Raw genomic sequence first — 26,496 nt, forward strand, 5'->3', positions numbered from 1 at the left:
TTTGAATACAAGAAAGTTGGATCTTGGTCAGCATGGGAAAAATATATAGAATGCCAAGGCTACAAAATGATGGCACTTTGATAAATAGTTTTGAAACACTAGCAAATGGGTTTGAGGAGATGAATCAAACACCTTGAATAATTGGTTCAATCCAGTTTGCAACTCAAGTTTCAAGGAAAGAAACAAGTTATTCTTTGATTACCACAAAGTATATAAATTGTCCAAATAGACTAGAAAATTGAGAGTTTGGTGGTTAAAATGTTTAATCAGGAAATCTTCTTTTTCCCTTTTAAAATATAAGATTTTGGTAATGTTCAAATATTATTCTGTTGCAAATTTTAAAGCATCAAATGATGAATTTTCTGTACTCATCTGCCTCAAGAGCCATTTCTTCAAGGCTTCTGTCTTTCCTCTCTTTATCCACCTCAAGCTTTTCTTTCAACTCTTTCTCCTTTTTATTTATCTACACCATTCACAAACATCCAAAAAGAGAATAATAATAATCATTAAGGAAATGTTTTAGATGCACCAAGTTGAATAATGAGATAATGGCATCCATCATGTTTCAAATCTATACTGTTGGAATTTTTTAGTGCATGCTGCATCAAGTTCAAATAGACAAGTCATAGCATTGTTTAAACAACAAACTGAAGTCTCAGTATTAGAAGAATTAGCAGTATAAAACAGACAAATTAAGAGAAACAAAAGTAAATAAGAAGTTTCAATCTTACATCTTCATAAATGTCATCATTGTTCTCATAATCACGACTCATCCGAGGAAGGATATGGATATGAACATGAGGTACTGATTGACCTGCTTGTGGCCCATCCTAAGGTTCAGAAAAATATCATTTGGTTAGATTTTGCAAATTGTAGAAGCTTAGCATACAAGGAAGTTTTATTTCACACTTGGATCATGTTCAAGACATGGAAAACACTTTGTTTAAAGATTAGTGCTCTGCAGCGTGTACTATCCTATAGAGGCATGTTATGTTGACACACTGGAGAGGTAGTTAGGCCAACCAGATGCACTTACTATAGGCTATAAGTCCCGCCTCGCGATGATTGTTAAGTCGAATACTTTTACTAATGTGACAATACAATGATAATGCATGAAAATTTAAATATATTGTACTTAGTAAACACACTTTGTTCAACTCTTACTTGGATACAAAATGTAAGTGATGATGCCTTATGATAGCTCTCAAGCTGCCTACCAACTTTCTGTGATATCATCCACAGATCAGTGATCTCTTCAGCAGTGAGATCAGCAACACGCTTGACTTCGCGCTTTGGACAGATCAGAACATGTATTAAATAGTGTTAAGTCAAACAAAATAATGTGTTCCTAAGAGCCTTGAGGCTTTTACATTCAGCTAGTAACAATGTGAAAATCAAGCATTATATAAGGTGTTGATGTTCTGGAATATTTAAAATTGTTAATTGGGGAAACTGTTTCTGGAAAAATTCTGGCTATGGAGAACAATTCTTTAAGATTTCTTAACAAAACAGTGCCACTATGTCAAATCTACTCAAAAGTCAAAACACTATAAATTACTAACATTACTCCATTTCAAAGGATATGACCTGCAAAATGAAAAGACAAATCAATAACAAAGTGGTATGTATATATATATATATATATATATTAAAACATGGATGACATGATCATAAAAAAAATGAGGACATGAAGAGTTTCTAGAAGTAGCATACCAGGCACAGCCGGACGGAGGTTGACAAAGGCGAAACACAGATCATTTGTATAGAACACTGAACTGTGATGGATCTTGTATGGTCCAAAATCGTAGTATTCAGGAGCCATGATCTATACTTGGAAGAAAGAATGAAAAAAATCTTAATGAAAAAGAATACAGATGATGTTTTTCATAATTCATTTTAGTTGTTTACTTACCTTATTGGAATTAGCAAGAGAGGAGATAGTGCTGCTTTACTTACCTTAATTCTTATGAAGAAGAATGGAGAGAATATTGTAAACTATGAAGTCTTTAGAAAAAGTATTTAAAAATGTGAGTGGTTACTGATTTGAGAGTAGTTAATTGAGTCAACGTTGAATAACTTGTTAATTGAGCTTGTGTAAGAACATTGTTTTTAACAAAAAATAATTCATATAAAATATTTAATCATGCTGCACCTTAGAAAGAACATTAATGTATCGAGGGATTTTTCAAAACTAAGTAAGCAAATGGTTTGGAATGACCGCAAATTGAAAACCCTTGTCTGAGACTAGATTTGTAAGTATTAAGAATATTTGGGAAAGAATATGGTAGGTAGAGAGTGAAACATATTTATGCGAAAAAAAAAATGCTACGTGCACAATTAAAACCAGTTACTATGTATTTGTGTATACATACAATATATATTTTCATATTTTAACATGTATTCTATACGAGTTACTAATTTAGGGACTAATTTTTTGTGTGTATATAGTATGGTTGTGCAAAAAATTACAAATAATGGGGCAATATTGCTTTTCAATCTCTTCTTATGATGATTGACACTTTTCTTCATAACAGTATTCCATCATGAACAAGGAGTGTTTATTTCAACGAAAGTGTTTATAACAAGATTATGTAAACAGAAACTCAAAAACTCAATCATGTATTCCATAACTGTCAAACTGGCATAGGCATCCATAAGGTTACTTGTATCATCATGCAATATATCAAATAAGAACATAAGTTACTTTGAGCCAAACCAAATTGTCAATTTCCCTAAAAAGAAAAACTATAGTCTTTTCAGCTAGAATTTGTGTGACTAATATATGGTCAATCAAGTCCAAGCTCATAAGAAGAGTTTTCTGTATTCATCTGCCTCTTGAGTCATCTCTTCAAAGCTTCTGTCTTTCCTCTCTTTGTCCAAATCAAGCTTTTCTTTCAATTCCTTCTCCTTCTCATCCATCTGAAACAAACACAAACGGCAAATAAGAATAAATATCAAATCAATCACGGTAATAAGAATGTGTAGGATAGTCACGAGAAGAGCATATCATACTGCATCATATATCTCGTCGTTTTTCTCGAAATCGCCACCTCTTCGGGGAACAACATGAATGTGAACATGAGGTACTGTCTGTCCTGCTTGAGGTCCATCCTATGGTCCAGGAAGATAATTCCGTTGGTTTTGTGAGACACGGTTAGCATATCATGCAGGAACATAATCCGAATAAGTAGGAAAATGTTGAATACAACACACAGCTCAAAATGGCAAAACTAACACTTATCCTTTAGCAATGAAGGTGGTGTGTCTTAGTATTTTATCATCTTATCAATAGTAAAATTTCTTAACATCAAATAATGAAGAGAACAGCTATTTTGAAATTTCACCATACTGTTCACATGATAGCAAGAGTGTGTAATGAGAGTCGCTAATATCGAAGAGAAAATGGTGAACAATTTAAAAGAATGACATGGAGGAAAAAATAGGCCAGCAATCTCATTTCTGAATTCTTATCCAGTTAAATATAAAAGGTGAGAGCATAACCAAAGACAGTGATTGCAAACCAAAGTGCAAAAATATAACTGAATTAGCAATCTGAGAAATAAAAGTATGTTCAAAAAATAAAAAAATATGTATTACTTGGATAGCAAATGTAAGTGACGAAGCCTTATGGTAGCTCTCAAGCTGGTTCCCAATTTTTTGTGCAGTGAGCCACAAATCAGAAGTCTCCTCAGCAGTGAGATCAACAAAACGCTTTACTTCACGCTTCGGACAGATGAGCACATGTGAATACTGTTAAGTCAAACAAATTCAACACTAAACTAGACTTTCTAGCCAGCTGGAAATAACCTTTAGAACTTTACATTAAGTAAAACTTCCTTTCAAGAAAAATGCCTAATCATTGAAACGCTTTAGCAAGTAACTATGAAGCAAAGGTATATGTCATGTCTAGGTGTACTTCTAACATATTATTTATTAATTGATCTCGCTTAACATCTAAAGCACCACAGCAAAGGAAGTCCCTCATAATCTTTTCAATGGTGTTGGCCACTCCTACTGGAATACGAAACAAGGATAAGAAGTAAGGAGGACTACTGGAGAGGCATGTGTGAATGAGAATGATACGACCACCTAAAGAAAAATAGGCCCCTTCCCAAATTGCCAAACACTTAGAAATCTATTCAACAACAGGATCCCAAAAGGAAATAGATCTAGGACTTCCACCTAGTAACCTACAGAACACCTAGATAATCAAGAGGCCACTCCAAAACAAAACACCCAGCCATATATGCCAAACTAGAAAGGTCATGAGGCCGAGCTAAACCACTCTTCGACATACTGATCTTTAAACCAGAGCACAACAAGAAAAATTGAAAAATAAAGAAAACATTCACTCTATCATTTTCCATACACAACATGGTGTCTAAGGTATGCCGAACACAAGTGGGTTAATGATTAACCAAATGGATATTCTAACAGTGAAATGCCCTTTACGTAGTTGTAACCATGTTAAAATAAATTGAAATAGACAATGACCTATTATAAAGATGCTCCATAATTGCAGGATTTCAAAGTTTCTGTACATGTATGTCTTGCAGTGTTCATTGTGCAACCAAGGTTAACTCAGCCTATTTTTGTTTTCCAATTGAGAAATTATTTCATGCTGAAGGTAAAGAAACTCTTTCTCTGAGCATGCTTTTCACCCAAAAATTTCTGCTTTCGAAACAAACCAGTGAAAAGCTATGAAATTTACCAATCCAATTTCAAATTCTGTTTCCATCTTGAACTACATTTTTCTTTTTTATCTTTTTTGGTTAAACAAAGAGTTCAGCCACACTGAAAGCGAACTATAGCACTAAAATGAATTTCACCAAAACACCAAACCAAACAATAGTAAACTAAGAAATAGATAAACAAAAAAGAAACATGAACCATGCCTAGCCAGCAGTATCATATTACTATTATTGACAGCCAGAGAAAAGGATATGACCTGCAAAGGGAACACAAAACAATAAACTTCAAAATGAAGCCCCTTTTAAAAAAATCTCAGAGAATACAACAATGTCCCTAACAACATATAGCTAAAAAGATGATCCCTTTTAGGAGTTTTTCTTTTCTTTTTTTTCAGAATGAAGTTAAAGGGGAACTGATGAAGGGACATGCGATGTAAGATGAGCTGAATTATTATAATTGAACAATAATGGGGAGAAAAAAATTACTTTTTTTTTATGGATCACCAAAATGGGTCATTTTCCCAATTTATATTTTTTCTAGTAAGAACAAATACGAGTGAGGTAAGTTGTGACTTATGAGTTACCAGGAAGAAGGGGACGGAGGTTGACCATGGCGTAAGAGAGATTTGTTGCGTAGAACACTTCGCTTTTGTGTATCTTGTAGGGTCCAAATTTGAACTCTTGTTTTTCTTCTTCCCCAGCCATCTGCACAATTCATTCAATTTCCATTCAAAGAAGAGTGAAAAAGTGTTGATTTGAACGATAATGATGATGATTGTTGATGAGTGAGTTTGAATCACCTTAATGGAGCTGAACGATGAGATTCGTAGGGTTCGTAGTAGCGGCAATGTTGAAGAAGAAGAAGAAGAAGAAGAAGAAGAAGGAGAGTGTAAGAAGAAGAAGGAACGAGGGAAGTGAACACCGTACGAAAGCAGAGCCTGCTTTAGCATTTCCACTTCCAAAGGAGGAAGCTTTTTTGTTCTAATTTCTACACTTTAAATTTTCATGCTTTTGTTGAAAAATTATAGGCTAAAATTTTTATATATGGATAATTTTAATGTGAAATACAAAAATATTTGATGATTTTGGTGTTCTACAGGGTTGTGGTAGTAGCACAAAACGTTACTAACGTTTTGTAATAAAAAATTTTTTTTAATCATCAAAGAACAAAACGTCACTGACGTTTTGTAATAAAAAAATATTATTTTAATTATTAAAACACAAAACGTCGCTGACGTTTTGTTAGAAAAATATTATTTTAATTGAAGAAACACAAAACGTCATTGACGTTTTGTAAATGGCCATAGTTGTGTTCAACACACAATTTGGTTCATGATAAAGGATTTCACCTCTAGTAATACAATATTAAAAAGAAAAAGTTCAAAATTATAATTTGATAACTAAAAAAATTCCTAAAATTCTTTTGGTGAATATTTTTATTTCTTTAGATAATAGTATTTACATTAAATTATTTGTTTATATAAAGAAATAATTTCATAATTTTAAAAACTTTTAGAGACTGTTATATTTTTATTAATTGATAACAGATATTAATTTGATTAATTTTTTTATCAAAATATATATTAGAAATTAATTTTATTATTAAAAAATAAAATATTTAACTGAATTTTTAAAAACTAATTCTATGTATTATTCTTTAAATAAAATGTAAAAACTATAATTTAAAAATGAAAAAGTATAGGTAGACAATGAAAATATTAAACAATGTAAACAATGAATGTCATGTTCATTTTACTAAGTGTGCGGATGATTATTCTAATATTAAGATTTAGATAGGTAATTTAGAGGTGTAGTGTGTTTTTATTTGATTGGTGGTTGTTCATGTTGTTCAAAAAAGTCATTTTTTTTTTACCAAAGATAGGAGACTCGAACCCGCAACCTCTTAATTGAGTATGGGGAGACTATACCAAACATAGCATTACTCTTTAAAAATACATATAGTTTATTTTTTATTAATAGAAACGATAGTTTTTTCTATTTGTCTAATAATATTTTTTAAATATAAATTGAAATAAAAAAATTTAACTTAAGCTTAAATATTCAGTAAAAATAAAAAATTAAAAATGGTTAATCTCCATTGGACATTAGTACAACTTAACACTGAACTAATGAAATTAAATAATGGTATATATTCAAGTATTTTTATGAACCAAATTTAATAAATTAAATAAAAAAAACTAAAATAAAATTAATTATAACTAATTTTAATTATATTAAAATAATTTAGTTAGGTTTAATTAATAAAAAAATTTATATTTATAATATTAATAATAATAACGTATAAACTTATGTGTATGTGTATTTATTTTTATGTAAAATTATTAGTTAAAAATTTTAAAATAATAATTTAATTAAATATATTAAATTATTTAATAATTTTTAACTAAAAATTTGATATAAAAACAATTGTACATGAGTCTTCTACTACTACTACTAATAATAATAATAATAATAATAATAATAATTTTGATGAAAAGAAAAAGGAAAAAAAAAAAACTAAAGCAATTAAATATTAGAAAAGGGTGTTTAGGATTGAGAGATAACTAGATAAGATTGTGTTTGATATCTTTAGAACTTGTTCCACTGTCCTTTTGCCAGTTGCCATTCCTCTGAAAGGGGAGATTCACTTCCTCACTCTCACTCTTCTCTATGCTTCTTTCTTCTATGTCTCAATAACCTCACTCTTCATCTCTAGAGACACCAAACAAGATTATCATCATTTTGATGTTGGGTATGGCCACTTTAACTTTGGGTTCATCAACTGCATTGGTAGTTGCTAAGACCCAACCTCACCATGCCACTATCAATGGCAACAAGTTGTTAGCAACCAGAAACCAAACCCTTCATATGCCTTTGCTTCCTTCTTCTTCAGCTAACCCAAAAAATTGCAACTTGTTCTTACCCTTAAACAAAAATTCAACTAGACCCTTTACCACTGCTGTTGCATCTGTTGATTCTGACCAGCTCAGTTCTTCTGATCCTCCCAGCAAGGTTCTATTTTGCTCAAACCCCATTTTAGAATTTGTCTTCAATTTTTACATTTTGTTGCAGGTTCCTTTTTTTTTTTTCTTTTTCTTTTCCTCAGTTGATTGAATGTTGATTGGTTAAGTCATTCATGTTACTTGTCTAATAAAAAGAACAAAACAAATTCTAGTGCGTGAATGCTGATTGGTTTGTTACATATTTTAATCCAAATAGTAGAGAGATTAGAAAAGTTTGATTTTTTAGGAACTATGGCCATGCTATGAGAATAAGCCTTGTCCTGAAAGAAAAAAGTTTGTCCTTTGTTGATGATTTATATAAGCATGTGATTCATGTCACAATTTCTAATTTGAGGTCTTGTTTTTTATGGTAATTCGTTTATTCATTTTATGTTTTTGGATCATCTTTGCAGAATGAAGCCAACAAGTACTATTTTGTTGTTGCCAATGCAAAGTTTATGCTGGATGAGGAGGAGCATTTCCAAGAACAGTTATTCGAACGGCTCCGTCTCTTTGGAGAGCGAAACATGGAACAGGATTTCTGGCTTGTCATTGAGCCTAAGTTCTTGGACAAATTCCCGGATATCACCAAGAGGTTACGCAGACCTGCGGTTGCTCTTGTGTCGACCAATGGCCCCTGGATCACGTAAGAGCAACATTGAGTTTTCAATTTTCCGTTTATTGATTCAACAATTACTCTTAATAGTAGAATATACGATATTCTAATGGCTCATTGATGCTTGGAATGGCTGTTATAAACAATGAAAGAGTGGAATTTTCCTGTGATCCTCCTTAGGATCCATGGAAAGTTTATGTTTGGGTGTTTCTTTTACATTGCAAGCTGCCTTTATCAGAAGGAAGGCATTACTTCCTTTCCCAAAAGACGAGGAAATCGTGTTTTGGCTTGGAATTCATTATTTTTCCATTGTCCTAGAAAATCAAATGGGCTGAAAATGTGTGTGTATGTGTTTTAGTCAGTTGTTGAGTGTAGAAATAGATTTTTGTGTAGTAGGCATGAATTACGACTAAACACTAGCGTTGTTTGATCTATGTAGCCGAACCTACTTAGTAGGAGAAGGCTTGGTTGATTGTTTTTCCCTACTTTTGGTGTTAGGGTCAAGCTGAAATGAGCTCGACCCTTTTGAATTAACAATGATGTCTGCGAAAAGAATTGCATGTTAAACAAAATTGCTTCAGTGTAAAAGCCGGATTTCCCATGTTTTAGACAAGTTGTAACTATGTATCCCTGCATGTTCTAACAGATTCATGAAGTTAAGACTGGACCGAGTTTTAACAGAAAGTTTTGTAGCCGAGAGCCTGGAAGAAGCACTAGCCTCCAATCCTACTAATCTAGAGTTTGAGAAGCCTGAAAAATGGGTGGCGCCGTATCGCAAGTATGAGTTCGGATGGTGGGAGCCCTTTTTGCCTTTTGCACAGAAAGAGGTGACATCTTAAGATATTTTCTCGCTTTACTCCGGTACTTAGTGTTAGTAAACCTTTTTCTGAGGATTTTTGTTCATGTATAACTGGATGGTAGTTGAAGACTTGAAGTTGGTTAAATTCGCTTTAAATTTTGCAAGTGTATTTATATGAAATTGATGTGTTTCCCTTTAGGATCTAGTTCTAGGAACTGCATTATGTTGCGTAAATGAGTAAATTATATATATTATTATAAATTCAGTGTTCTCTTTTGTAAGAAATGTATAATTCCTTCACCTTCCTTTAAATGCATACTTCTATCTTATGCTGATATGCTGTCCTATCACAACATCCAATACTCCTTCAGCTTAATCATTTTAAGGGTCTTGTGAACAAGTTCACTAAGGGCACTCTTTAAAGATCAAAAGTGGATTTTTTGTTGAGAAAGTAAGAAATTTTAGGGTGCATTTGATTTACGTTTTCATTATCTATTTTCAGGGTTTTGTGAAGAAAAAAGAGAAAAACAATGAAAACAATAAAATCCTGTTTTTGCATCCTGATTTCGCTTTTTTCTTCGCCACATGACATTTGATGCATAAAGAAGTTAAAAAAAATAAAAAATTTAGAAAAAAAAAAACATCTTTTGGATCTTTAAAGCTTGTCTGCCATATTACATGATATACCTTTTCATTACTGAAAGTAAGTTCATAATCTGAAACATGCTGAAATTTTTCTCAATTATAGTGAAGTTATGCATCAAATTAAAGAAAAGGACACCACTAAGAACAATGTTTGTTATGCTGCATTTCTTAAAGGTTGTGGTGTGATCTTTCTATTAAATTCTTCTTCCCTTCCATGTTCTGCATTATACTTCTTCAACTATAATCTGCCATCAGTTATGGTCCACTTCGGAGCGGTTGTTAATCGCATTCTTCAACCATAGACCATAGTTTATGGTTCAGTTTCTGTGATCAGAAATATAGCCTTTTACTAGTTGTTACTAGCTGTGACATTCTCAATTTAAACCCTGCATTCTGAATTACAATTCAAAATTGGTCATTAGTTATTGTTCCAAAGATCTCATGACTTGTTCTCCAATCAAATACTATCATTTTTATCTCATTTAGAATCTTTTTTTTTTTTTTTGGTTTCTGTTTTCATTTCCTTACTTTTAGTTTTTAGAGTGAAAAAGGCGACATTGTTGGAAATGAAAACAGAAACCAAATACACTCATGATTTATCATAAACCTCTCTATACATAAATTCTTTTGGTACATATATTGACACTTGATATCAGCATTTATGAACAAACTTAACTTGAGGGGTCTGCATGTTTGGCATAAATTATATCGATTTTCGTCGAGGTTAAACAAATTTACACTATATTTTTCTATTTGTAAAAGTATATACAGAAATTGAAGTTATATGACATTTTATTTTTTCAACAAAAAAAAAAAGGAATCAGTTACCTCTTATTCTGGACTAATACACCCCTCATGTAAGTGTTGGGAGTATCCAAAGTACTTTTTCATTAACTCTGCATATTTAATATTCAATTCAAGCATTGCTTTGCGAATAAGAATGTCAACAATGTCTTCAGTTCTTTCATATGCTGCTGGAACTATCAGCAACATCACTGTCCCTACACAAAAACAAAAACAAAAACAAAGAAAAAAGATAAGCAGAGATTATTGCTGATATACTGATAGAGTAACTTGCATATCAAAAGGAATCATAAGAAAACCATGGTGATTTGAAACAACATTATTTGAATACTCATGAATCCATGATGTCAATAAATGTGTTATAATTCATCATTTGGATCACAATATAGTGCTTACCAATATAGAGGAGAGTTGAAGCACTTAAGAAACTATCAACAATGGAGATAGCTCCCAATGTCACTGTAACCTGCAAATTACTTTCTTGTCAAAGAAGATACCGAGTGACACTCCGGCATCAGAAAATTCTTTACTGTACTTGCAACCGATAAGAGAATGTTGTTTAAGATAAAAGCTTAAATCAGCATTAACATCTGTCTTAAAATGTCATTAGCATGACACAAAAATAATAACAGTAAGGAAAGCTTAAAAGGGTGATGAAAGAAAGAGACCAATAGAAATGTCTTCAAATCATGTCCAGAAGCTAGGAGTCCAAATGTTGTGAGTAATTGGTTAAGTAGGTGTGTGATTGAAATAGCAGTATGAACAACCAACCCTTCTGGTAGGATGAAGCTTGATGATCTAGGTGATGATCTGTATTGAAAAATAAACTAACATTATCACTTAGTGTAGTTTTATGATCTAACAAAATGTGCAGAAGAAAGCAAACCTGATGAATTACCTAAACAATGTTCTACTGAATTCTGATCATATTTAAGAGCAAGTATAATAATTTTTTCAAAATAAGATATATTGAAAGAGAATAATTATTTTAGAACAAGAACTAAAATTGGTTAGATTGAGAACAGTTGAATATATATTGATAAGATTGAATGAAACTTACATGTTGATGAAGGAGGTTAAGTGTGACCAAAGAAAGAGCATTGCCAATAGGAGTATAAGAGAGTCACAAGTGAAACTAAGCAAGGTGTAATCCATCTTCACATAGAATAACCACAACAAAGTTACACCAACAATAACACTTGTTGAGATACTCTTCTTTCTCCATAGTATAACATCAGCAACTAAACACACAAAAGCACAAGTTTGTCATTAATTTCATCACAATTTCAATAATAAAAACAAATTCAAAACTAGCAAATGAGTTAAACTCCAAAGTGTTTTTTGAGATTGGCTGCGTACACTAAAGTAGTCTTCGAAATCCCAATTGCATCAATTACGTCTCTAAGATTGGTATAAGTGCAACATATTAATCCCTTAGTCCATTTTCCATCAAGTAACTCGTCACGTAGTTAAAGACTAACGTGGTAAATTTTTGCTGATTTTAAAGACGTAATTAGTACAATTGGGATCTCAATGACTATTTTAATTCACGTGGCCAATACGAGGGACCATTTTAGAGCTTAATTCCTAGAAAACATACCGTAATAAATTATGATACGAATAATAATAGAGTCTAACAAGAAAATTAGTAACAAGTACTATATGATCTTAATCTAAGCTGAGAAGCTGTTCTATTTGTTCTTAGACTCTAAGAGAGAGTTCTATTAGATTCAATGCAAAGAAGCAAAAGGGAATATATAAGAAGCACAAGAGAATATACCTTTTCCGGAGCCTAGAATGACATGGAGTGGCCGTTTCCGGCCGAACAAATGTCTCCTAGAGGCCGAGAGCAACACGTAGTGCTCGAAATCAGAGTCGAATTCCGAGTCATGATTGATATCATCATTATAATCTCTGCTACCAAGAAAATCTCTATCTGCAATATCCATGAAATCCGTTTCTTGAACCATAATTTATCCTCCTTTATTTGTTCTCCTATGTACCTTAGATCTCTCCTCCAATGTTACAAAAAAATACAGCAAAACCTGTAAAGAAAAGTATATAAATAAATAAATGACATCACCTATGAAAACAACATAGAATAGGTTAATAACAATATGTATATGTATATGCACATTGCATAAACAAAGATAATCAAATCCTAATAGTATCATATGCATAAACATTAATAAATTTGCTGGGTTGAATGATGAAGGGTACAGAAGAATAGAGATTAACATTATTAACAATTTAGTAGTTTGGTGATATTTTGGATCATTCAATGGGAGAGATCTCTGCCTTGTAGATCAGCAAAAAAGCAACAAATCTCAGGAAAACTGAGCTTGAACCCTCAATGTTGTCACGTAAGCAACTATGATTTTGATGAAATTAACATGCTTGAAATTGGTTATAGTAGTGAAATGACATATAGATTTGTGTAACTGATCAAAGAAAATTTTGTAATTATCCTCAAACATTTAACATTTTCTATCATATTACAATTTTTTAAGGTGGTATATGCTTAACTTATTTCTTTGTATTATGGATTAGAATTCTTATTTTTCCACTTTATATTCTTAAGTTTAAATTTTAATGCTATTATCTTTATAATAAGTGTGGTTAAACTATAAAACATATTTTATTATCTTCCTTTATTCACTTTTACTTTACTATATAAATCACATTACACCCGTTATTCTCTTCTATTTTTCCTATTTTCAATTTTAATCGCATTGTTCTTATTAGCTTGACACAGGCATGTGCCTATATATAAATATTTTATTTGTCAACCACATCTCCTTTTTTTTTTTGGACGATTCAATTTGCATTTTTGTCATAATTCGTTATAACGGTGGTTATTAGTCCTATAACTACTCTCTTTAAACTGAAAATTTATGCAGTGTCAAGATTCATAACAAATAGTAAAATTAAAAAATTTGATAATTAAAACTTTTAAAAATATTAAACCATTTTCTCTTGCGTTGCATGTGATACTTCTCTTTTGCACTATTTACATATAGAATAAATATGTCGCTTTTTATATCTTCATAATCTACTTTCAAAATTTATCTTTCCCTTTATTTTAAGAGTTTAATTTTAATGCACTGATATATAAAATATTTTATAGACGCAATCAATGTGAAAAGTAATTATTTTTGCTGATATAACATTATACAATTAGATGCATACATAAAACTACTTTACATTCACAGTACATCAAAATTAAATAAATAAAAAAAGTTAAGAAAAATGAAAGAAATATACATAAGAATATAGTCCTAAAAATACTAGTCACCACTCTCATGTCAATGCATCATAGCCACATGTCAATTTAATTTTCAAAAGAATTTGGAAATTAATTTTCCAATTACTAAATTGATATTCTACGTATCAAAACCTTTAATATCAATACAGTTCGCAGTACTCCGTAGGGCTGCAACCACAATCTATATTGCAACCTGTTATGGTTTTATATATATACTACTAAATAAGAAATGAAATGATAAATTTAAACCAAAGAAACAATATAGTGACATAATTTAAACAAACTCCCTTCCACTATAGAAAGATATGATACAAAACCGAATCAAATTTTAAACCAAAATCCAAATTCGGAAACATGTTTAAATATATCTGCTCACACACACAAGTGTGCACACAAAAATGGGGACTTAGTAGTCCCAAGAACTGCATCCACCATAGAGGTGAATCTGAACCAGAGCTTCATTCCCAATCATATACAATTGGCTTTCTTCTGAGTACCAAACCCATCATCAAAAAGGGCTCTTCTCTCATAGAGCATAGTGATGGTTGGGCCACCTTGGATATGCACGTTTGAATAGATTCATGCAAATAGTATCACGCTGTTCAAGAACCCCATTCAGAAGGCACTTCATTGCTCCTGAAACAACACAGCAGAATAATGATCACTGTCATTTAACCAAAAATTAAACAAGCTTTGAAGTACAAACTTCATCTACAATGTATCCATCGATTATAACTCGTGTGAAATTAGGCGCTCAAGTAAAAAATCCTCATAGAACCCCAGGGAAGCATTTCTCCCATAATTCCTATTACAGTGAGGAAATTAAACCAAACACAGTCCATATAATGTGTCACAAACTCATAATTGAGAATCAAGATATAAATACTTTCAACCTATATAACACAATTAGCTTGCCAGGTGGTTTATTAGCAATTGATGGTAAAGGTTTCAAACATAATTAACGTACCATGTGTGCCGACAGGCTCTTTGATCCGTCCACGAAGACCACGCTTTGTATAAAGCTCTACAGGCTGCAATCGCCATAAGAAATCTCATTAGGATGACAATTCACCAGATACATTTTCGGACAGTTTACTTTCAATATTCTGCATTATCATTCAAAGAGAATCTGAAGATTCCAGGAACTCTCACCTTAAACCATTTAACATCCTCTGGATTATAGAACATGTGTTTCACGGAGGCCTTGCGTTTTGATACTCTCTGGGGGTAACTGCACCAGGAAAATGATTAATTACTTCCAATCATCATCAAAATGTAAATTCTATCACTGTTGCACAGCGGTGAAATTGCAATAACACCATTTCTTTGGAAAAGGTGTCAATCGCAAAAGTTATCAAATGGTTGATCTTAACAAAAAATATCAACATACCCTGTCAAAATAACCCGTTTAAGGATTATCCTATCGGGATCAATGGACTTAAGTGAGCCAACGGCAACCACAGCAGGTGCTACATCCTCTCCAGTTCTTTTTAAGATGATTGAAGGAAGAGGTGGAAATGATATAGGCGCATAAATTGAAGCAACTGAAAAGCGCCCAGGATGCAGAAACCTCTCCATCTTGTTCTTGTCTGTATTGATATATTCACTAGAGAAAAGTGGCCTGCAAAAAAATCATTATTACCTCTACTGTTTCCTAAGATCTATTAAATGACATGGTTGTTCAAATAGACTACCATACCTGCCAACAAATTGCCGAAACCCAACATGAAATAATAACTCCTCCTTGGATTTGATGGGCAAATCATATGTTTCGTTCTTCTTCACACTACACAACAAAAGTGACATTGGGTTGGTAACATTTCTCTTGAATATTCAGGAATGGTCAATATTCTAGTAGGTCACTAGAAAGCTCCTAGGTCAAAAACAGTAGAATGGTCAAGCACCAAAATACCTGAAGTGAAGAACGGATACTTTTGATTCATGCTCAAGCAGGCCACATGCTGTAATCGGGGTTGTCTTTCCAAGTGCACATAATTTTGAAGCAATGGCACTGGGCACTTCCCCGATATGCAGCCTAGCATACGAGCCAACTGGTATACAGTCATCCATGTTTTCTTGCTCCTTTGCTAAAGCTTTAGCAAGAACATGTTTTTGTGTTCTCTTTAAGTTATCAAATTGAAATATTCTGCCATAATCTTGTGGTAGAGATTCCTGATTTTCATTAAACAAGGTCAGATTTTTTTGGTTGTTAACTACAATGACTTAATTAAAAAAATTTCTCCAAAATTCATGCACGTACTTTTGGATCCCATGAAGAAGTCCTAAAGGACTTGAGTCCTCGATATTTTGCAAACCGCTTCCTAGCAGGAACATCCATTGGTGTATCCACTTCATCCGGGAATTCTGCATCGAGAAAACTAGTTGGTTATAAGCGACAAACATGCATACAACTTCAGACACAGAAAGACCAACAACTAATCAATTTTGCACCAAAATTGCAATTGCAACAAATAAATACTAAACAGAACAAAAAGAAAAGCACCCTCATCTGCAGCATGTGCTTCTTTAAGTTCCTTAAGTTCATCTTCTATCTTCTCTCTTGTTATATTATCTGCCTCCTGTAAAACAAGAAAAAAATTGAGTGATGATGGTCCACATTAGGATCTATTGTCATCATTTAACCCAAAATTTAAACTAATGGATAGCTTTTGGTTTGATGAATTTCCCACACAATTCACCAGCAGTTTGCAAGTTTACATGATATAACATCATGCTCAAAAATATTGATTACAGTATCCAACATTGTTTAGTACACAACAGAAGTGTCTTAATCAATAAAATTCATTGTATAACCACTTAATAATATATTTGTTCAGCTATTCTTATTTGGACTTTACAAGGAATGCAAAATCCACATAATAATTAGATACAATTGGGCAGTTGGATTGATCCAAGTCATTGTCTATAAATAAATTATCTTCTCTCATCTGTACATACATGAATTAAAAGAAATGTCTTTGGAAATTCAGAAAAAGTTAAGCAGACAGCCAGCTGGTGACAAGCATTACCATACTAGAACTTACTATATATGTGCACCATATAAACTATAAAGGAGACCAAAATCCATATTGATTACATATAAATGAGACAAAGGACAAGACAACCATTTTAGTGATGTGTCTTACCATCATCACTGAATCAATGTCAGTTTCTTCATCAGAATCTCCAAACCTAACCGATGCTCCATCACCATCAAATTCAGTGTACTCTTTTCCTTCTTGACCATCTTCGTTTTGATCCAACACCATACCATCATCTTCGTCATCACCATCTGACTCCTCTGCATCAGAGCCATCAACAATCCATGCAGCCTAAAAACAAAAATAAAATCCAGGGATATTCAGTAAGCAATAATATAAAATAATCTAAAAAATAGTTAAACCAAGTTAGGACCTGATATTCAGAAGTGCCTCGGGGAACAGTCCTCTTTCGTGTCTTCTTTTTCTTAAGATCTTCATCAGCCTTAGCAATTTCAGCCTCTGTTGGCCACGTCTAAGAATATGGAATGATGTCATATCCAAAAAATTGCAAGTTAATACATAAATAGAAGCAAATAAAAAATTACAATTTTTACAAATGAGTAATACTGGAAACAGAATTGCATTATCTACCTGCTCCCCAGCAAGAGGATCAGGTTCATTCTCGACAATTAAAGCTTCCTGTTTTTCAGGATCTGGGGCCAGACAACCAATGACCTAGAACATTAAAAAGGAGGAAAATCCAGGAAGAAGGCAAATAAGCAGATATAAATGGTTAAGAAAAAATGAAAGGTCTACTTTAAAAAAGGAAGATCACAATATCTTGCATGAATAGCAGCTCTTCTTTTGGATGAAAAAAAGGGCCTGGGATACTGACTATCTCAATCCAAATGAATAAAAAAAAAAGATATTGTTGCACATATTTATATTGACATGTTTACACCAATGGTTCTTAATCTATTAATTTTGACATAAAGATGGATGTCCATACCTCCACGTCATTCATTTCATCCAAATCCATTATGTCCTGATTTTTCCTTGAATTCAAAGGAAAAGGGTCCTTAAGAACTTCTATTTTGGACAATTGGAAATCTCCCGCACCTGTTACATGAACCTGACAAAATGAAAGTGAGATGGCAAATAAACCACAGCAATTATAATTGCAAATCCATGACATTGATGGCTACCAATTGATTCACTGAGAGGCTACGAGCACGAAGGTAGCCGGTTAAAAGGAGAGTGCATTTTTCTGAGTCGCCATCAGATGCTGCATCGACCTGTAATTCACGGTATACATTTACTCAATACCAAGAAATCCATGTATACTCATAGCAACAACCAACATCTGAATCAAATTACAAAAATGGCTAGAAAATATACATTTGATGATAGAGGGTATGAGGTAAGGTAGTTGAGTTAATACTCAACTAGAAAAATATAATGAATAACTCAAAATACGATTAAACAACAACATTAATCTTTTAAGAAAGACGATCGGCATGAATTCAAAACCTTTTGAGCCATGAGGTAAGGTCGTTGAGCTCTCCAATGGGGAACTTTGAGCCGCTGCTCTTTAAAGAGCCACAAGAACTGCAATTGTAAAAATAGAAGAAATGTTCAGCTTAGACCATCAAAATGAACTTACGTTTGACGATATGTTCAGTATATAGAATTATAAATTCAGAATTTTCTTGGAATAATGGATGAAATCATTACCTTGTGCAGCTCATCCTTGGTATCAGCTGGATAAAACTTACAATCCTCGGGAAATTCAGAGGCGAGACTAGATGTGCATAACTTCTTTAGTTCATTTCTTTGTTTCAGCTCAGTGGGAAGATCCTGGAGGCACAGAATAAAAGTTACCCCTAAATATTAACAACCAAATAATGTACAAACTCCTGTAAAAAATTACTTCATAAGTTCAGCACATAATATTAGCATTAACTTACTCGAATAAAGACAACAGTGCTTGGTAAGCCAAGAGACCTAAATACAGAAAGGCATTGATCTCCAAATGAATCAATGTAGTAAGAATCAGTCTCTTCAGATAAAGAATTTATCGAGGCCACAAAAGCCAGCAGATCAGCAACCTAAAATACAATGTGAAAAGTGTCAGGTATAAGCACCTATAGACTCATGGATTAAGATTAAAAAAATTAAACAAAAATACCTTGGCCATTTCCATACATGCCAGTAGATCACCATGAGGTGCTTTGAGTACCTGTAGCATATACCAAAATCAAAATTGATCAATACCACAATATCCTATCCATCACATCATTACTAATTTCTGGGGGAAAAGGGGAAGGAATCCATTATTACTGTAGTTCTAGTCCGGTAATCAGAAGAAGCAACTGTTCCTGACGACACCCCAGAAGACGATTCTTTAGAAAGTAACGACAACAGATCATCATTGAGTGAATCTAAATCCACAGAAGCAGAAAGTCCAAAGAGAACCTGCCATAGTTAAGTATCCATTATACAGTTATCATTGGGGATGGAAGATGGAATACAATAAGCCAAGTTCAAAAAAAAACACCAACAAATGTGCAATTCAGTAGGACAGAGTGTACAGTTTCACTCACAATTACTCGAGGAGGACTTCTCGATCCACTGAGCTCTCTCTTTTCTTTCAAAACGGCAGCCCTCTTCTGGTCACGTATCTGTAAATTTAGCACCAAATGAGTGACTTTGGGAAAGAGAGTGTAGTGAGCATGGGAAAACATATACCTAAAAAGTTTTACACAAACATCAAATATTGAATTGCCACATCAACAGAAACAGTAGTCTTAACCACACACCATCTCAAAAGTAACACTACAAACCCAAGCATTTAATTGGATGATACCTTTATATTGTCAATGTCAATGCATAGCAACTTAAGCACATTGAAAAAACAAACTAATGGCATTATCATCTAATGCATTGTGATTGCAAAGTTACATAATTCCCTAAACCCTAAACTTTAATGGAAAAATAAAAAGCTCAATTTAGAGAAGCCTTGTTCAAATTACAAATTTACAACTATAATTAGAGAAAATAATACCATTTTATTTCGCTGAATTCTTGCGGCACGAGCTCCCTTGCCGACATTGCGCTCAGTTTTGACAACCGCAATTCTATCTAAACAATCCCATTGGGAATCCAAACACAAATCATGGAAAATTAAGAAACCAAAAAAAAAAAAAAAGAAAGCCAACAACAACACATAAAATCAATTATACAAAACCTTTAACAGAGGTTTTATGAACATTGCGAGAATGTTTTGAGGAGAAGCGTGACTTGTGAGCCTTATTGACTTGAACTCGCGACCCTCCCATGGTGGTCGCAGATGCTAGTTTTCAGACACAGTGATTCTAGGTTTGAAAGAAAAGCCAAAGTTTGAAGGAGGAAGCAAGTGACGAAAAACAAAGGACGGCGGCGACGGGCGGTGGTGGACGCACAACGGCGGTGGCGATAGGCGTAAGAGGTTTGGGTTTGAGGAGTGGCGGCAACTATGAGTAGGGTTTTAAGAGTTTACGAATGTCACTCCTGTTTTATTAAATATAAATAATTAAATATATTAAAATTTTGTGTTTTTTATAAAAAAAATTATTTATAACTTTAATATTTAAAATATATGTTAGTTTTATTCTAAATTTAAATATACATGTATTTGATATATTAAATAAATCTATTTGTATAGTTTATTTAAATATGGGATATTATATTTGAATTAAATTTTAAATAATTAATTTATCACATTATTTTTATTTTTATGGAACTATAAAATATAAAAAATAATTGTATAACGATTACTTTAACGGAAACAGTTGACCAATTGACGGGACAAATGTGAATCGTGATTGATTTTAAATTTTTGGAAGGATTAATTTAATGAAAAAATTCATTGGAGAATGAAAATGATGATCGACTCATCTTTAGAAGCTAATTTAACCATTAATCTTATATATTTTTTTTAAATATGGTAGATTATATTTTATTAATTATTGAAAAATAAAATATAAAGATGTCTAAAAATAAATATGGGAATTTTTCAAAAGCACTGCACTAAGAGTTTGTTTGGGTGAGTTTTTAAAAAAATATCTTTTTTCGAGTTATCTTTTTTTAAAAGATTTTATGGAAAAATAAAAGTAATTTTATGTTTAGGTATCTCATGCAAAAAGATCTTTTTATCTATCAATTATGTTTGGGTATAACGATATAAAAGTACTTTTTTGTTTATTTATTAGATGAAAAACATCCTTTTTTTTAAGAGAAAAAAGATCTTTTAAAAAAATGTAAATTACAGCTTCTCAAAAAAGATTTTTTTTTTTATTTTTCTAGTACTTTTACTTTTACTACTAGAAATTTATCAAACACGTTAAAAAAAATTCATTGAAAAAAAAAATTTTTAGCAAAATAATGGCATCCAAACAAGCACTAAAAGTGTCAAAAAACGAAGAAAAATCTTAAAGAAAAAATAATGATAAATCAAATTGAATAAAACTAAAAGTTTGTTTTACGAAGAAGACGACCTAAACTGAGAATTCTTTAAATTTTACAGAGCAATTTAACAATTCTTTATATTTCATTAATCCTACATTTTACACCAAACACAATATAAATACTTAATCGAGTTTCTGTCTCCTCGTCTAAGGTATTGAGCCTTAGAGATTCTTTAATCCGTTTTCAGTTTTTTTATAGGTTTGTTGCCAATTGATTTTTACATGAACAAAAGTAATAGGCCTATTAGTTCTCAATTGGTTTGGTTCAATGGACCAATTTAGTCAGATTTTCAAATAGCTGAAATTGAGAGAAAAAAATTAGAATGAACCCACGTGATTTCCAATACTACAACATCATAATTATAGTTGATTAAGCATTGATTATTGCATATAATTTTATAGCTCGTCCTTTTTTTGGTGACTATTATTATAGCTCATCCATTTGAACCACCACCCTTCAATCTTCACATTTGAGGTGCAAAATAATTTGTTTTATCATTCATAAATGTGCACATTACTTGCATGAAAAATGTTCGTAGTAAATGGGCATACTCAATGAATACATAATGTTTAGATGAACATGTATTAAACCTTATTAAGAATGGTTGTGGAAGATTTAATTATATGTACAAGGAACTTCATTTTCCCTATATCCTTTTGTGTAGTGCCTTGAGTTCTTCAACCTTGAAGCCAAATTGATATGAATAATGTATTGGAATCTTGAAAAGTTGGAAAATCATGATTAGCAATATCAATCTTCAGAGGCTGTTAAGCCAGCAATTTCTTTAAGTGGCTTCCACATAAACTTTCTCCTAATCATTGACACAAACATGACAAGTTAAGCAAATTCAATTCCTAGGAAACAATTTTTGCAGCAAAAAGCATGGCAATTTCTAAAGAAATCATCTAATCAAGAAAAAGGTTTAAAATTGAAAAAATAATCAGGATAAAAAATGACTACACCTTATTCCTCAAATTAGAATTGGCTACTTTGATCAAATAATATCACACTTGTCGTATAAATAACAAAAAGAAGGATAACAATATATGAATATTTAAAAGTGAGAGTCAATTAAATGCTTAACAAAATCCAATAATAAAGGTTTATAATTCAACTATAAAAAAAATGTCAAATTCTAAGAGTAAGCATGAATTAAAATCATTTAGGGTGTGTTTGGTTTATATTTTTTCTATTTTTATTTTTAATATTTTCTGTCTTTAGAATTTATGAAGAAAAATAATAATAAAAATAATAAAATTATGTTTTTTATTTTTATCTCTTTTTTTTTCGTTTTTCTCTCATGTTTTCTATTTTTACCTCTTTTTTTCACAAAATTTAAAATATAAAATATTAAAAATAAAAAAATAAACTCTTAAAATAGGTGTGGTTTACGTTTTCATTTTCAATATTTTCTATTTTAAAAAATTTGTGAAGAAAAAGAAAATAGTAAAAATATTAAAATTTTATTTTTTATTTTTACATTATACTGTCTCTTTTTTTCCGTAAAATTATAAAAACAGAAAATCCTAAAAAATAAAAATACAAACCAACCGCACTCTAAGTTTAAAAATGTGTTTCTTATTTTTTATGAAAAAATAGCCTATATAACGAGTAAATAATTAAAAAAATAAAAAAATAAAAATCGAAAATCTTACCAGTTTCCACATTCAGCAATGACTCTCACATTAGGGCGAAGAGTTGGCAGCAGAGCAAGGAACTGCAATTCTGCCTTGGAGAGAACCTGTTATAGCCAAAAACAAAATTTACATAGAGAATTTCTTAATGGAGCTTGGAACACCATGTGCAACTATATATTGGAAACATTTCAAGTGCACCGGAAATACTGGTGCTCCAGTTATTTTAATCGTTGATTTGAATTATAAAAAATATATATAATATATATTAATTGCAATCAACGGTTAAAACAACTGGTACACCGGTACTTCCCGGTGCACTTAAAATGTTCCCTATATATTATACTTGAAGCTATTAAGAATAGGTCATCATCTCTTAACAAAATCTTTCTTTTTTTTTTTTTTTACACAAATATATAAAGGGGGTATATTAACATGAATAAAACTGTTGGAATAATCCACACCTTAGCTTCAATTATCCACACAACTAGTCCTTTGGCCTTTGGTGGAAGTGCTTGTAATCTGTAATCAACTTCAGGTGGGAAATACCATCTTGCTATTGGTTGCTTCCCAATATGAGGCTAAACATTCATATCCAATATCAACATTATTCTAATGTAAGTTTGAGTATTAACATTAAAGAAAAAATTAAATCAAACACATTCTCAACTTTGATGTAAAAAAACTTTTAATCAATCTATCAAAAATTTAGTGTAAGTTATAGACATATGTTATATTAGACAGATTAGTTATTGGTATCAAATTATCTAAACAATTTTACCTATTATTTCACATGTTAATTAGTAATAATATCGTACAATTGTATATTAATTATAATTTTGTTGTCATAAAATTCGTAATTATAATCACAACTATAAGTACAAAATAAAAGTGAAGAAAGTCTTCATGTAAAGTTGTTAGTTAAAAGCTATTTGATGAATTGACATATTTGACAAAAGGTGAAAACTTATGTGCAGTCGACTTCACCTGAAGTGGATAACTAAGAATCATTAGATAATTTGACTGATTTGACTAAATTTTCATCTAATAGAAGTCGACTGCACCTGAATATCCACCTTGATAAAATTGTTATCTAACAATTCTAAAATAACAATTTCATATTAAGATAACTGTACGTGAATTTTTACCCAAAGAAAAAAACACTTACCGGACAAACCGGGTAAACCTTGGTGAGGGTGGTTTCAGGATCGCCAAGGCCGCGAGCCGAGAGGTCAAGAAAGTAGTAGCCTTGTCGCCGGAGCCGCGACAAGTACCGGCCTTCATAACCACCTTCATGAGGAGAGTAAATTGCAAGTGCTTTGTGTTCTTCAACATCTGAAAGCCACTTTCCAAGATCAAGCTTCAACAAGTCCCCTCCTATGAAGTCCTCTATACCAATTCCATTACTATTACTACTACATTTCACACCAAAATTTACCATTTTGCCCTTGTTGCCAACTCCACCATGTTTTCTTCCTCTCCAACAACCCCCCATCATCACCCCAACGGTGTTATCATGAAATTTGGACATTGTAACATTGAAACATTTTGGTCCTCCATAACCATAATAACTCAAGCTAGCAACACTGCCTAACATTTTTGTGCTAAAGATAAATAATTAATTTTCTTTTTCAATGGGGGTTGAGAACCATTGTATTTTTTTTCCCGGTGTGATGTAACATGAAAGAGAAAATATTATTGGTTAGAAGAACAAGAGTTTATGGCAAGATTATATATGGTGTGTGGTGTATGGTGTAGAAATGAGATAAAGTGATCAATGGCCGTGGCTTTTTGTCTTTAGTGAGTTGTAACCTTTAATTTGATTGTAGAGGAGCCTGGCTTCTTTGTGAATCCTTATTCCCTGCCCTTTATTTTCTCTGAGGGAAAATAATAATAATAATAATAATAATAATAATAATAATAATAATAATAATAATAATAATAAATTATTATTATTATTATTATTATGCTATTTTTCGGAAATTGGAGTGTTAGTTTATAAATTTTAAATTTTAACGGCATATACTAAAATTATTATTAGTTAAGTTTTTAAATTTTTTATTTTAATAAATATACAATATATATATATATATATATATATATATATTTAAAAATTTAAGCTTTACATATTTTTTTATGAAAATTTTTTTATAAATTTTTTTAAAAAAAAAAGATGTAAATTATAACTTTTTTAAAAAGATATTCTTTTAGTACTTATACTTTTAAGATTTTTGTATATAAATTAAATAAATGTATTATTTACGGATATAAATAATTTCCAGCGTTTTTACCAAATTGCATCGTATTACTTATTTTGTTTACACAGTAAACGAATTGATTTTGAATGTGCAAACGAAATAAGGTTGAAAATGTAGCGGTCGTATAACGTTTGCACACGTGTTGTGTAACGTTCCTATTTCGTTTACAGTGTAAACAAAATACACTCAACATTAATTCGTTTACAATGTAAACGAATAAGAGTAGGAACGCCTATATATAGGAGTTTCGTTCACAGCGCCACCAAAAGTAAAAAACTTTTCATTTTCTTCACTTTTCTCCCATTTTATCCTTCTCTGATCAAACCTACGAGTCACCTAAAGATTATGGTGCGCGCCGATCAACCTGATGCTGACATTAATAGGCTGAACGCCACGTGGCACATTACTGGAGCAGAGGACTTTGAGCTTAGACTTGTTTTTCGTTTAATGTTTATGTTAAATATGACATATGTTGCCATATTAGTTCTAGCAATATATTATTGTAAGTGGTTTGAAAGATCCAGTACGATGTTAGGAGAACTTTGACATGAATTTGGTAGGTAAAAATTTATTTGAGTTTGTTTTTAACTACCTTAGTTATAAAAAAAAAGGTTACTTAGATATATTGGAAAACTTAATTATGTATGAATATGTACCTTATAAATTAGATGGAAAATAGATGTTGTTATTATTTGTTTAAGTGATTATGTTTGTTTACTTTAAATTACATAGACGTTGATGACGAAAAAAATTAATTCTTCCATAATAACTACTGGCAAGTGTACCGGATTGTATCAAGTAATAAAACTCACAAGAGTGAGGTTGATCCCACGGGGATTAAAGGATTAAGCAATCAATAGTAAGTTGATTATTCTAGTTAGACAAGCATAGTTGGATGATAGGTGTAAACCCCGTTAAATTAGTAAATAATTTGTCAATAAATTAGTTTTTAATAAAGAAGATTAGAAATGTGAATATTATATTAAATTAGGATAGAGCTCATCGAAACGAGAATTTCGACACTAATTTCAAAGAAATCGGTCCAAGATTAGACCGAACAGGCCGAACCAGTTAAACTAGGCCCAAACTGGGCCCGTGTGCCCAACTGGAACAGCCTTTAAATGAGCTAAAGCTCATTAACTCTCCCAATTCAGCAACAGCGACGCTGAATGCAGCAGGGAGAAGAAAAAGGGTCTGAACCCTCGTTCCAAGTTCAAAGCGCCGTAACTTTCCGATCCGAACTCCGATCGCCGCATCGTTTGCGGCCACGCAACTACCGCGTCGAGCTCTACGCT

The 26,496-nt window shown here is 31.9% G+C and overlaps 6 protein-coding genes across 8 annotated transcripts; 1 reads left to right on the forward strand and 5 right to left on the reverse strand.

The window, feature by feature from the left end:
• Positions 1 to 60: 60 nt before the first annotated feature.
• On the reverse strand, positions 61 to 2,090 carry LOC107637400 (bifunctional bis(5'-adenosyl)-triphosphatase/adenylylsulfatase FHIT). 3 transcript variants are annotated; one of them, XM_021115452.2, is made up of 5 exons: positions 1,957 to 2,090; positions 1,714 to 1,825; positions 1,165 to 1,290; positions 732 to 830; positions 61 to 463 (listed from the first exon to the last, which is right to left on the reverse strand). In XM_021115452.2, the coding sequence occupies exons 2-5, from the start codon at positions 1,756 to 1,758 to the stop codon at positions 347 to 349; spliced, it is 387 nt and encodes a 128-aa protein (XP_020971111.1). In that variant the 5' UTR covers positions 1,759 to 1,825; positions 1,957 to 2,090; the 3' UTR covers positions 61 to 346. The 3 variants fall into 3 exon arrangements, with proteins under 3 accessions (XP_020971111.1, XP_016196401.1, XP_016196336.1); XM_016340915.3 differs by having other exon boundaries at positions 65 to 463; positions 1,165 to 1,311; positions 1,712 to 1,825; XM_016340850.3 differs by having other exon boundaries at positions 66 to 463; positions 1,165 to 1,311; positions 1,712 to 1,825; positions 1,913 to 1,997.
• A 497-nt stretch (positions 2,091 to 2,587) lies between these two features.
• LOC107637172 (bifunctional bis(5'-adenosyl)-triphosphatase/adenylylsulfatase FHIT) lies at positions 2,588 to 5,690 on the reverse strand. Its single transcript, XM_016340633.3, has 5 exons — positions 5,492 to 5,690; positions 5,274 to 5,396; positions 3,598 to 3,744; positions 3,013 to 3,111; positions 2,588 to 2,919 (listed from the first exon to the last, which is right to left on the reverse strand). The coding sequence occupies exons 1-5, from the start codon at positions 5,639 to 5,641 to the stop codon at positions 2,803 to 2,805; spliced, it is 636 nt and encodes a 211-aa protein (XP_016196119.1). The 5' UTR covers positions 5,642 to 5,690; the 3' UTR covers positions 2,588 to 2,802.
• A 1,546-nt stretch (positions 5,691 to 7,236) lies between these two features.
• Positions 7,237 to 9,393, forward strand: EMB3143 (YCF54). The gene is made up of 3 exons (XM_016340564.3): positions 7,237 to 7,703; positions 8,107 to 8,339; positions 8,956 to 9,393. Exons 1-3 carry the CDS (start codon positions 7,437 to 7,439, stop codon positions 9,146 to 9,148), a joined length of 693 nt encoding a protein of 230 aa, XP_016196050.1. The 5' UTR covers positions 7,237 to 7,436; the 3' UTR covers positions 9,149 to 9,393.
• A 1,191-nt stretch (positions 9,394 to 10,584) lies between these two features.
• On the reverse strand, positions 10,585 to 12,570 carry LOC148575541 (reticulon-like protein B1). Its single transcript, XM_088502343.1, has 5 exons — positions 12,338 to 12,570; positions 11,618 to 11,798; positions 11,226 to 11,367; positions 10,954 to 11,023; positions 10,585 to 10,754 (listed from the first exon to the last, which is right to left on the reverse strand). Exons 1-5 carry the CDS (start codon positions 12,525 to 12,527, stop codon positions 10,585 to 10,587), a joined length of 753 nt encoding a protein of 250 aa, XP_088358469.1. The 5' UTR covers positions 12,528 to 12,570.
• Positions 12,571 to 13,892: 1,322 nt separating this feature from the next.
• On the reverse strand, positions 13,893 to 20,359 carry LOC107637008 (pre-rRNA-processing TSR1-like protein). The gene is made up of 21 exons (XM_016340494.3): positions 20,051 to 20,359; positions 19,868 to 19,944; positions 19,407 to 19,484; positions 19,144 to 19,278; positions 18,992 to 19,042; positions 18,771 to 18,911; positions 18,538 to 18,660; positions 18,334 to 18,411; positions 18,009 to 18,098; positions 17,813 to 17,935; positions 17,455 to 17,538; positions 17,237 to 17,335; positions 16,969 to 17,154; positions 16,326 to 16,401; positions 16,083 to 16,186; positions 15,735 to 15,994; positions 15,522 to 15,608; positions 15,213 to 15,443; positions 14,975 to 15,053; positions 14,790 to 14,853; positions 13,893 to 14,458 (listed from the first exon to the last, which is right to left on the reverse strand). The coding sequence occupies exons 1-21, from the start codon at positions 20,139 to 20,141 to the stop codon at positions 14,349 to 14,351; spliced, it is 2,367 nt and encodes a 788-aa protein (XP_016195980.1). The 5' UTR covers positions 20,142 to 20,359; the 3' UTR covers positions 13,893 to 14,348.
• A 1,418-nt stretch (positions 20,360 to 21,777) lies between these two features.
• Positions 21,778 to 24,780, reverse strand: NDHN (NADH dehydrogenase-like complex N). The gene is made up of 4 exons (XM_016340416.3): positions 24,112 to 24,780; positions 23,408 to 23,524; positions 22,965 to 23,050; positions 21,778 to 22,120 (listed from the first exon to the last, which is right to left on the reverse strand). Exons 1-4 carry the CDS (start codon positions 24,538 to 24,540, stop codon positions 22,060 to 22,062), a joined length of 693 nt encoding a protein of 230 aa, XP_016195902.1. The 5' UTR covers positions 24,541 to 24,780; the 3' UTR covers positions 21,778 to 22,059.
• Between the last annotated feature and the right edge of the window lie 1,716 nt (positions 24,781 to 26,496).

Source organism: Arachis ipaensis, chromosome B1 (genome assembly GCF_059453495.1).
Source record: "Arachis ipaensis isolate K30076 ecotype BB chromosome B1, ASM5945349v1, whole genome shotgun sequence".
NCBI classification, from domain to species: domain Eukaryota; kingdom Viridiplantae; phylum Streptophyta; class Magnoliopsida; order Fabales; family Fabaceae; genus Arachis; species Arachis ipaensis.

Coding starts and splice junctions, on each gene's coding strand:
- LOC107637400 (XM_016340915.3), bottom strand. CDS start 1,822: ATGGCTCCTGAATACTACGATTTTGGACCATACAAGATCCATCACAGT. Junction 1,312..1,711: donor TCCGTCCGGCTGTGCCTGGT/ATGCTACTTCTA, acceptor CACTATTTAATA/CATGTTCTGATCTGTCCAAA. Junction 464..731: donor ATGATGACATTTATGAAGAT/GTAAGATTGAAA, acceptor TGAATGGTGTAG/ATAAATAAAAAGGAGAAAGA.
- LOC107637172 (XM_016340633.3), bottom strand. CDS start 5,641: ATGCTAAAGCAGGCTCTGCTTTCGTACGGTGTTCACTTCCCTCGTTCC. Junction 3,745..5,273: donor TCCGTCCCCTTCTTCCTGGT/AACTCATAAGTC, acceptor TAACAGTATTCA/CATGTGCTCATCTGTCCGAA. Junction 2,920..3,012: donor ACGACGAGATATATGATGCA/GTATGATATGCT, acceptor TGTTTGTTTCAG/ATGGATGAGAAGGAGAAGGA.
- EMB3143 (XM_016340564.3), top strand. CDS start 7,437: ATGTTGGGTATGGCCACTTTAACTTTGGGTTCATCAACTGCATTGGTA. Junction 7,704..8,106: donor CTTCTGATCCTCCCAGCAAG/GTTCTATTTTGC, acceptor TCATCTTTGCAG/AATGAAGCCAACAAGTACTA. Junction 8,340..8,955: donor ACCAATGGCCCCTGGATCAC/GTAAGAGCAACA, acceptor ATGTTCTAACAG/ATTCATGAAGTTAAGACTGG.
- LOC148575541 (XM_088502343.1), bottom strand. CDS start 12,527: ATGGTTCAAGAAACGGATTTCATGGATATTGCAGATAGAGATTTTCTT. Junction 11,368..11,617: donor TTAACCTCCTTCATCAACAT/GTAAGTTTCATT, acceptor TTTTCAATACAG/ATCATCACCTAGATCATCAA. Junction 11,024..11,225: donor ATTTGAAGACATTTCTATTG/GTCTCTTTCTTT, acceptor AGTAATTTGCAG/GTTACAGTGACATTGGGAGC.
- LOC107637008 (XM_016340494.3), bottom strand. CDS start 20,141: ATGGGAGGGTCGCGAGTTCAAGTCAATAAGGCTCACAAGTCACGCTTC. Junction 16,402..16,968: donor ACATTGATTCAGTGATGATG/GTAAGACACATC, acceptor CTTGTTTTACAG/GAGGCAGATAATATAACAAG. Junction 15,609..15,734: donor GTATCCGTTCTTCACTTCAG/GTATTTTGGTGC, acceptor TTTGTTGTGTAG/TGTGAAGAAGAACGAAACAT.
- NDHN (XM_016340416.3), bottom strand. CDS start 24,540: ATGTTAGGCAGTGTTGCTAGCTTGAGTTATTATGGTTATGGAGGACCA. Junction 23,525..24,111: donor AGGTTTACCCGGTTTGTCCG/GTAAGTGTTTTT, acceptor ATGAATGTTTAG/CCTCATATTGGGAAGCAACC. Junction 22,121..22,964: donor ATTGCTGAATGTGGAAACTG/GTAAGATTTTCG, acceptor GTCAATGATTAG/GAGAAAGTTTATGTGGAAGC.